Source organism: Ruditapes philippinarum, unplaced genomic scaffold, assembly GCF_026571515.1.
Source record: "Ruditapes philippinarum isolate M1 unplaced genomic scaffold, ASM2657151v2 ctg4209_1_1_1_1, whole genome shotgun sequence".
In the NCBI taxonomy this organism is placed as follows: Eukaryota; Metazoa; Mollusca; class Bivalvia; order Venerida; family Veneridae; genus Ruditapes; species Ruditapes philippinarum.
This window is the reverse complement of record NW_026864729.1, coordinates 58,066-69,274: the sequence shown is the minus strand read 5'-3', so window position 1 is coordinate 69,274 and position 11,209 is coordinate 58,066. Positions and strand designations below refer to the sequence as shown.

The 11,209-nt window shown below is 32.5% G+C and overlaps 1 protein-coding gene across 1 annotated transcript; it reads right to left on the bottom strand.

Moving 5' to 3' along the window:
• Positions 1 to 489: 489 nt before the first annotated feature.
• On the bottom strand, positions 490 to 10,922 carry LOC132726663 (von Willebrand factor D and EGF domain-containing protein-like; the record flags this gene model as incomplete). Its single annotated transcript, XM_060712007.1, has 11 exons — positions 10,848 to 10,922; positions 10,307 to 10,384; positions 9,884 to 10,099; positions 6,941 to 7,099; positions 6,396 to 6,478; positions 4,455 to 4,518; positions 3,904 to 4,095; positions 3,384 to 3,598; positions 1,198 to 1,405; positions 881 to 1,027; positions 490 to 664 (listed from the first exon to the last, which is right to left on the bottom strand). Coding segments are annotated over exons 1-11 (1,612 nt in total), but the record flags the coding sequence as incomplete, so codon positions are not given.
• Positions 10,923 to 11,209: the final 287 nt, after the last annotated feature.

The window sequence follows — 11,209 nt, the reverse complement described above, 5'->3', positions numbered from 1 at the left end:
CATCAAACAATGTCTTACAACCTTTACTGGAGTACATTTAGCTGATGATGAAGCCATCGTGTTTTTATTTTATTGTTGCTCTAAAAGTCACAAATCATGAATACTTAGGGTATTAATGCACGAATAGCAATAAACGAACAATTAAATAATATAAACATTATATTTGTAGTAAATACCACAAGGGCGTTTAAATTGAATAGTTTTTCGTTGTACAATTACATTTTACAATTGTTTTGTTGAATCACTTCCGCGTTCAAGCCGCCATCTTAAAAGTAGTGCGTTCCCATCATGCTTAGAGTGCATTCACACAGGTCAGTAAGACCGGTGTACACAATGTTGTTAAACATGCAATGAATAAAAACTGTCTGAAATTGTTCATGCTCTATATAATTAACTAAACTTTTATGAAATATAATAGTGTAAGTAATCAATTGATATTTAGCTTTTCATGTAACTAATTTGAAATCTTTTGCGAAAAATTCATTTTACCTGTCTCAAGGCATTCACCATTTCCACTACAATTGTTCAAACAAATTTGCAAACGAAAGGTGTTAACCTTGTCTGTATTATTTGCAACAAATACAGGATTGAGGTTTAGAACAGTATCTGCGACATTGTTTACATTAGTGACATGTGCATCTACCCAGCCCGTGTCGTTCCCATGCTGAAATGTATTAATACATATCTTGTTTTGCATTGTTCGTAATGTACTAAAACGGTTTTGTATGTATCATAGTTAATTGTTCAGTTGAATTACCTTGAAAGAAGACATTTAATTTTTTTTCAATAATGCTGGTTTAGTATGACTGCAATGTAATAAAATATGACTTCTGTATAACCCTTTATTAAATTGAAACAAATACTGCTGTAAGCAACTCACAGTCAAATCATAAACACATTGTTCAACAATTATGTCCGGATCTTCTTCGGCAAGATAGTCTGGAAACTCCATAACTGCTGGAGTATTATAAATGGAGCTGTTACACAGTGCAAATGCTTCTTCCTCTGTGAAACTGTCTGTGTTCCTCTGGTTAATGTTTACAAGAGAAAGATTATAAAAATAATTGATATGCACATACGATGAAAGCAGTTTAATAAGCAGATAATAAAATACAATGTATTGTGAACTTATAAAGCAAACGACAATTAATCAACTTTATAATCTTATTTAGCTTAGTAATTTACTTTAGTACTAACTTTTTCTCGGGATACAGATGTCCGGCTCCTATGTTTGTGCTGTACAGGAATTTGAGATGCTCGCCTATTTCTACGATTAATCTTACATTTTCTCTTTGTTATAGAGTTAGGTCTGCTACAAGGCTGGTCTGCTATCCCGTTCATTTGAGTGTTCCATGGTGTCATTAAGCGTGCATCATTTTTAAACAAGTTTTCTTCATCCGACAATCTGATGCATTAAATAGATCATGTTCTTATACTTACGGCTTGCAGATAAGAAAGAAGAGAAAAACGGAATTCCTAAGAACGCCTAAAACGGGAATATTGAACATGTTGCACAGGCTCGGTTTGATTACGCGATTATATCAGTTTAGTAGAAGTCAATAACATTTTTAAGTATATATTACATCATATTCGCCATCTTAAATACATATTTTTAATATAATATTGCACTTTTGTAACGTCACAATTAATAGCATATGCGTTACGTTTATATTATTAGAAACAGGTTATGTAATTCTATATATACAGTTATTTCATGTATAAGCAGAGCTGCAAATTTGGATTTTTATTTTATTTGATTTTTTGAAGATTTTATACACAGCTGCTGTCAGTATTTTTTTTCTACAAATATAGTTATAGTTGTAATTCTGCTGTTTTATAAATTTATTAAAAAGTTGTTATATTTCCGAGTGTAAATACCTGTTTGCAATATTAAAATCGCATAGCAGCTAGGGTTATAGCAACTATCAACTGTTGATACTAATATTTTTAACCTGTCAGACATATCTATATATAACATCTAATTAGCCATAAAAACTTTGATTAGTCTTATCCATTGTGGAAATAGAATTATATTTTTAGCTTGTTTCCTTTCTTTAAAAAGAACATACAGGGGTCCTACATTCGTCATATTCCTAAGTTTACCTTAAAGCACCGAAGTAAATAGACTGCTTTCACTTTTATTGACGCGGTATCTTCAGAGTAATAAAATCAAACCTGATTTGACTTTAAATTTTAACCTCGCGTCATTTGGCAGATTTAAAAGAAAATGTATATTCTGAAAATGTATGGAACACATGTGAAGATGCTCTGATATTAACCTGTTATTCGTTTTACAAATAATACATTTTCACCAATTGGAGAAATGCATTTTAAAGCTATTCAAAGATTATATAAAACATCTATAGTTGACTTGGAACTATTTGCCCCTCACCGGTGTGGGTTGAAATCCCGCCAATGACTTTGAGTTGTATGTGTGAGGGAGCTTTTACATGAAAATTGCAGACTCGGTTTGATTGAGTCCGTACATGAGGGATAATGAATAAGTGCAACATCCCTCACGCCCCCTAGCACCAGGTTGAACGGTATTCAATTCACAACAATTAATAGCGCTTGCATCAATGATTATGAAGAAACAGACAAATAAAAACAACACTACAGTGAAGTACGTGGCAACTTTAAAATTTAAGGTACTAACTAAAATGTAGAAAGTTGAAGTAAACAAATAATATAACACGTTGTTGATGGCGTTAAAACAGTCATGTTTCAAAATTCAGATGAATTCAACCACCATGGAAAGGTTTAATAGTTTTATAGCCTATTGTTCAAAATAGAGAAAAGCAGAATTCTTTAAAACACCATTCAACGCAAAAATTGAAAACGCTGCAGTCTATGTTTGATAGGGCATGTTCATTAACGGAATAGGTAAGAAAAAAGGGATCAAGTGAAAATCATGATTTCGAATAATCTGTTAATAAAATAGTAAGAAAATGCCATAAAAAACAACAAATATTCCCCAAAATTATGTGTAAGACCACGTGCTAACATCGAAAAACTCGATTTTGGAAATTCCAAGGGTTTTCACCTTTCTTGGTTGACCTTTTACGTCATATAGACGTTTTTTGACGGCTTTTCACACCCTTTTGAGGCCTCAGATAGTAAAAAATGCCCTATTTAGATCACACCACTGTTTGTTTTTGTTTGAGAAATGTTGTTAAAACTATAGAAAAGGTACTTCAATCCCCCATCGCCAACACAATTTTGGACTTAAGAGAGGCTAAAAATGGCCTTAGGTCGATCTTATGATGAGATAACGTGTAACCAACCCTGAAAACTATTTTAACTATTTTAAACTACTTGAAACTATTTTAATCTGAAACAATGGAGCAAATGGAGCTAGGGCAGTTTGAATTAATAACCTTTACCTCCAACTATCTGCGAAGCGATAACTCCGATTATTGTCATTTGAAATGGTTTTGTTGTCTCTGTGAAGAAGGTCATTACTTCTGTTTCCATCAAATGTTCCACATAAGCCATCAACATTGCCGAAATCTTTAGCAGACATGTATATGTCGATGTTCATTGTGCTACTCCATCCAATAAAAGTTATTTCGATAATGGTACCAATTGGCGTTCTAACCTAAATGAATATCACATTAAGAATGTAATATATAACTATGTCTTCCAACTCAGACAATTAGTTTATTATATGGATATGCTTTTGGGAATCTTTAGATCCGGATAAACCTGACATATTTGATATTTGACCGTAAAACTTGTTTTTATTACGTAATTCTTTAAGTGATACTTAACAGAAGGTAGTTATTTCAACTAAATTGCAGATAAGTAGTCTATGTCTTTGTGAGCGTGAGCACCAATGGTCTTTCGCTGTTTAAAAATGGATGCTATTTTACTAATCGCATATTATAGTATAAAAATACAGACCCTATAACGATAGGGGTGCACTTGGTCGATATCAATAAGGCCACCTTCATTACACTTTAAGTCGAATTTGAATATGGTGTTATAACATTTATTAAAGATGAAAGTGTCAGCTCCAACAGCGATTGCAATTCCACATGCACATACAGGTCCGCTGTTTGATCCAGGGGAACAATACTGAGCTGATTGTTGAACCTGAAACATATCAAGTATAATGTTGATCAAAGTCTATTAACTTCATATACCATACTTGCAGACGTTGTTTCCCTTTTTAATAAGATGTGCACTATAGCAATTGTTTTTGTACTGTCTTTTCAATACACTTTGTTAATGTGTTCTCTTAAAATTAATGGAAAAAAGTTTCAAAAGAAGCAAACATACAGCTACATGTCTTCATGTTAAACACGTGTTGCATCAGTATACGGAATGAAATGAAAAAATAGGACTCATTGTTTTAGAGATTACGTTCTAAACTCCACTGTTAAAGTTTTCAACACAAGACATATGCCAAATAACATTGATGTACATTAAGTTAGTATCTGGAATGTTATAACCTCTGTTTGATATTTCATGTTCCTGTATAATGTATAATTTCCTTCCTTGTGGGCTTCATAATTCCTGAAAAATAGAGAAGTAAATCCTTGCTTGTTTTTTGTTTGTTTGTTTTGTTTTACGGCGCATCAGCACGGTATAGGTCATTTGGTGCCGAAACAAGGAAGATGATTTTGGCTAACCTCGGGTATAACAAACTTCAAAGCAACTCTGTCAAAAACACCTCGCCCGCTGACGCTAAGTGATGCATATAACCCATTTAGTCGACTCTTACGATCATGCAGGGAGAGCTGTAACTGCATATCTTAATCCCAAGCCATTAAAGGCAACATTTCAGGCACAAGGAGCTCTTTTGTGAAAATTAAAACACATATATTATAACACGATTGTGACGAAATTTTCAAGTTCATTAAAAGCATTCTAAAATATGCTAGCCTTCAAAAGAGGATAAGTATTCAATAATACAATTGGCACGTTATCAATATTTTTTTGAAATGTTGATAAAGAAAACAGACAAACAAAAGAAAGTGTATCATTTTGAATTTTTATCAGTTATATTCATAGAAAAAAAACATGTTGATAGAGCAAAGTGATTTAGTATAAATATTTATATGACGAAAAATAACATTTATCGTTTGCTATAACAAATATATAGATATGGTTAAAACGGATCAAGAATTTCACACTTACCAGCAACATCCATATATAGTTCTGTTGCGGTTAATTGTCACATATGATTATAATTTACAACAAATATTTATACTAATCTACATTATAAGTTGTGGTATGACAGACATTCCATTCACCATTTTTCTAAATAGACTAATGTTCTTAAACAAACTTTTCTAATGGCACATTGCTTAAATGACTATAGGAGGGGAGTTCAGCAAGAACGTAGAACCCTGGGTTTAACTTACAAATTGGAAGAAAGTTTAAACATTACTTTCCAATAAAAATCCAGTTACTTCAATAGATTTGGTTAACCTCTCTTTCTATGCCTTTGAGATAAAGGTGGTTTAATTTCAAAAGAGATAATAATCTCTTTGGGCAAGGTCTGGAATGAATGTCGTGTGACTTAATTGCTCAAACTTGCACTCACTAACAGCCACTTGTAGAGTGCACTGATGCATTGTCAGACAGATATCATGTGCTAGTTACACCCTTTCCTTTTCATTCATAGCAAACATATGAAAAACAGTATCAACATTAAAAAATGAAATGGAATTAAAAGCAAGCCGTAATTTTTAACGATATTGGCATGGTATTCACTAGTCATTGAAGTACCAGCAGACGTGTAATCTATTAATTTAATCCCGTTGGAGTTTAACAGTGTCTTAGACATGTCTTAGAGGGAGTAAGCCAGTGCGCTCTTGCATGTTCAGGTATCTGCGTATCGACCTGGCAGATACATTTGATATGCCAAACAAAATGTTTATGGATTAATGTAAAAACACATCTGTTACAAATAACAAATTTTAATGCAAGGTCGAGACAGTGATTGGACGATCTCTTAGCTGATGAAATCAGGAGGACGGCCAAGCTTATATTCTATGGTATATCGTTAACGTTTATTTTCTACTGAGCTCTTTGCCACTGTAAATATTTTGGGCTACACTCACCATAAACCTCAGCCACGCGGCAAATGATATCCTTGACGTTTATTGCCTCGTTGGTGATGAATTTGCTCTTCACTAAGTATTCTGGCTTTCCGTTTTTGCAAATAGTTGAAGATTTCAAACAAAACGGAAGAGCAAGATCTACGTGTTGACTAAATTGCCGTTGTCATATTACTAGCACAGATTTAAACTGCACAAAATGTAAAAGCAATATCTTGAATTAAATAGAAAAATATCGAGTTCCACGGACTTGAACTCCCCGGTAAATTAAGTTTATATATCAAATATTTTGTAGAACATTATTAATATTCAAGAATGTTATCTTACAATCCGTCAACAGTTTTCATATGTGGATCGACGTGTGAGTAACATCTCATGTTCCAATGTCTGTAATTGTCTGTTACACTTACCTGAAATTTACATCAAACTGTTTCATTCTCAAGATAACTGTTAAATATTTACCCATGGTCTTGTGTCTTTCATCGCATAATATATATTAAGACCATAAGGACCTCCTTTTAAAGAAATGTTGAAAGATTAATATGAAATTTCTACAGTTTTCTTGTTCTGCTTTAGCATTCTATTGCCGTCTTTATGTTAATCACTGATGCTTTTAAAATAAAAATAAAACACTCACATGAATTGTTCCTATTGTCTGAAACAAAGTAATTAAAATAAAATATTGTAATCACCTCAGTCTATGATATATTCACTAGTTGTTAGGCAAAAAAGCCATCAACAAAAAGTTTAACACATTTGTGAAATAAAGACTTATCATTATCAAACATTAAAACGGTGTTAAGGTTTAATTTAAGACAGTACAATCTATTTTCAATCATGAAATAAACTCAATGACGGGAAAAAAACCACACCTCTGCTCTGACTGATCTTCGTTTGTCGTGACCGGTAGTGTCTGTTACGTATACTTGTAGGTCGAAGTCTGCTGCATCGTCATATGTGCTATCAGCAGTTGTCAACATTATCCTATGTCTATGTATGGTACTTGTCCATTGTTCATCTTTCTTTAAACTCTGTACAACAATGTTATCAGAAAATTTATGTGTCATATTTTATAAGATGTTAGCGTAAGTACACGTTTGCGCAGGCGTGTTTTCACGATAATACAAATTTTTATCCGCGGGAAAAAGCAGTCCCTGAGAGAAGAACCAAAACACAATTCAAACGGTTCCAAAAAAGAAGTAAAAAAGTATTGTTTAAACGCTCAAACATATATAAAAATAGGTATACAAATACCCGGGGACGGATATAAAATTTACAAATATAAAAAACTGACCTCATGTGCCAGTTATTATTTAATTATTGATTAAAATATGTTTCGAATATACGGCTCATCTGTAAGTGTAAAGTCATTTTTATAATTACATATGTAATGTCTACAAAAAGCATTTGGGCGTCAGTGTCCTTATTGTTATTGGCGGTAACTTCAAACAAGTTTTAGTTTTAGTTTAAATCATGTCGAGATTATCATGTCGTTTAGAACCAATGATACATTTAGCGTGGGCAGATCGATGTAAAGGTATACATTTATAAATAAAATTGTTTGGTTTGTTGTGTTCTTTGACACAACTAAATCCTTAAATGACCATATTGCGACTTTCCAGCTCAAAGAGTGGTTGGAGACCTCAGATATATCTTCGTGCATTATTGCAAACACAATCGGGTGCCTCAATTACACCATCAACCTTCCACCATGTTCTTGCCACAAAATGCACAGCGCCTTGAGTCTTAAAATATATCTGATATTTTTATAATGACGGGTTATCACGATGTTCCCAAAGCGACAATGATGTTGCTACGGAGAGACAATAGGATCTTATTACGTTTCTACGGAGTTTTGTTGGCGATTTACTGCACTCTCAAAGCTCTTTCACTGCAGTCACTTGAACAGTTGCAAACACCTTGAGAGAAAACGAACCTATAATAGAATCATCTTTGTGGCGACATGGGCAAATGGTTAACTCGTTGAAATCTATGGATCTATAGCTATGTGAGTTCAAACCTCTTAGGGGCAGGCCTTAGATTTTTTTAACAAGAAAGTTTACACTCATTGCTCATTACTGGTTGGTTTGAGAGTACGTCTATAAGCTCACAGCTTCCTACACAATCGAACTAAAATGATATTGGTTTGAACTAAATAATTATCTAACAAATAAGTAGAATGACAATCCAGTTAATTTTGGTTAAATTGGACTGGTACCTAGCTGGAAAACAAAATAAGATTGGACCGGCGACTCATTCAATATTTACTCCTGATGGATAGTTGTCCTTGTATTATTGTATAATACTGTAAATTATTCTTACATTGTGGGTAATCGACCAAACCCTATAATAGCAAGTGTCTGATAACATTTTTTAACGTAAACTTGATATGAATGTCTGTCTTTTTAGGCATATTGTTTGGCTTTTGTTTGGCTGGTTGTTTGGCCATAATAAAGGCATGTGACCACGTGCATTATTATAACGACATTTAGTCTGAAACGATGTCATATAACACCTACGTATTTGCAACTACTATTTAATCAAATGCTTGTAAATAGCTAAGATGGTTAAAATCTGATCTATAAAATATTCAATAATGTCTCAAATGTTTTATAGACAATATATGACAATTTTAATTTACAAAATTGTAAAGTATTTTGAAAAATATTTTAACAAAATAATCTACTGAAATTCTTGTTTTAGTTTATCATAAAAATGATTAAACGTTTACATACCTCGTTTGCACTGATTATTTAAAGCTACATTGAATAAATTTCGTTAAAAGAAATAACGACATTTCATTAACAAATTGGGTTTCATATCGACTCCAGATGATATTTTGATGTTCAAAACAACCAAAATGAGTTTTATAAGCAAATATGCAACCTCATTGTGGCGAAATCAGAAGTACATGAGAAACTCCGCCTTCAGATCATCCGTACATTAATATTTTAATCAACAAACATGACTATAAGTTTCCTAATTTGACAGTATATTTCCGCATTGTAACGGATTATTTCATACAAATAATCTTTTTTATGAGATGCTAACTTTTTTTCAGAAGCCCAGACCAAGTGCACCGTAAAGCTTAAACGGTAAAAGTGTGTTTGCACAAGAAAATCTCATATTTTCTGTGTTCCGGATAGCAACTATAACACTGTGACAAGCTGATTATAGTCTTCATTTGCATGTCAAAATTCGTTTTCGTGTTACCGTGGGGTTTTCCGTTTATAATCCTTATTTATGAACAATATTTGATGAGATTAACAACAATATTTTTAAAAAGGTTAATGAAACTGTAGAATGCTTGGTTTTTAGGCCGAAGGCAAAATACTTTTACATATTTATTTAATGTAACTATAATAATAAGCATGATATTCAATGCAAATATATCATTATTTCGGCCCATTAAACAATACAGATGTATGATAAAACACAAATAAGAAAGAAAGACTAAACTTGAACAAAACCACTGACGGTCCGTAAGCTAGCTGGATAGCTTTCTCACATTAGCAGTTTGTTTAAGAAACACGAATTTGCAAAAATTAAAAAAAAATCATTTTAAACAAGAACATGAAACCGTTGTTCCATTAGAGGCTTTTCTTAATCTTTAAAAACATGCATATTTATTATGTGTTAACGACATTTTTAAACCTTAATGCTAGTTTTAAACTATTATAATAACTAATATTTGAATGGTAAACGATTAAGAACATCAAAGTCATATTAAGTACAACGAAATCGGAATCCGCACTTTGTCATAGATCGCGGTTTTCCAAAATATATAATGTGTAATATATACATTTATATGTTACCTTTATTTTTACAAAAGAATTTCCAACATCAGCAGTGTTTTGTACTCGAAGTTTTCCAGTACACATATAAGGTACAGATGAGCCGTCTTCAAAAGTAATTCTTTCTTCACAATTTGGTTCTTCGTCGTCAGTGTAATAGCAGCCTTTAGGAATTGTCTGCTCTATGTCAGCAGTAGCAGAATCGCTCTTACTCAGCGTGATAGACTCGCTCTTAATCTTCAAAAACAAATAGTATTTTTAATAAGTATCACGTTATACCACAAACAATGTACAGTGATGTATATTTTAATGTGTATGTCAGGAATTATTAACATGCGTACATTTGTATTGTTGTTGTTGATGTTGTTGTTGTTGAAACTTTAATGTTATATCTAACACAATGAGACAGTTTTAAGTCTTTTAAGCCTAAGATATTTGACTTACTTTAAATCCTGCGTAGAAGGTATCACTAAATACTTCAGAGGACTCATTTCCATCCACCGTGATCACACCACTTTGTACCTGCGGGCCAAAAGAAATATAAAATCTATGAATGGTAGGATGGTCAGTACAACCACTCAGAGTCATTTTAACTAACAGTTCTTGTTTAACAAATAGTAAAATTGAACATTTGAAGGTCACTGATTTCGAATCACTAAGGTGGCCGATTATTTCAGAAAGGACGCGTAACTGCATAATTATCATTTTACCTTCAAATCAGTGTCTGGATTAAACTAAAACCGCTATAAAATGCCGAAACATTGGACGTATAAAGCATTGAAATAAATATCCAACTGATTGATGATGCCATTTACAAGTAACGTTTTAAACGTATATGAATTTGCAACTCAAAAATGTATAAATGTAATTGAAAGTATTATATGATTAACAGCTTTACATAAATTATGAAAATATAAGGGATTTAATAATGTGTATAAAACTTATAAGGCTAATCTGTTCATAAATTAAGTAATGTTCATGTTACCTCATAACCAGGTCCAAGGGCTGATAAAGAATCTTCTTTAAATAGAAGTTCGCCTTGATTTGAAGAAGGTCCCATCTGAACTTGAAAGGTACCGTTAATATACCTTAGAAAGTAAGACTATGCTATACTTACAAACTGTTTATTTCTCTTTCATCAAAATTATTTACATAAGTTCATGTCCAATTGTGGCCACTTAATACACTCAGAGGCACTTTTAACCCGACACTTACATTTGTTTGTATAAATAAGTTATGTTTGGACGGATTTTGACCACATTTGGACTATACAAAATACAACATATCATACGTGCTACTAAAAATTATATTTACAATTCATGAATAAGAAAATAGCAAAACAAATAT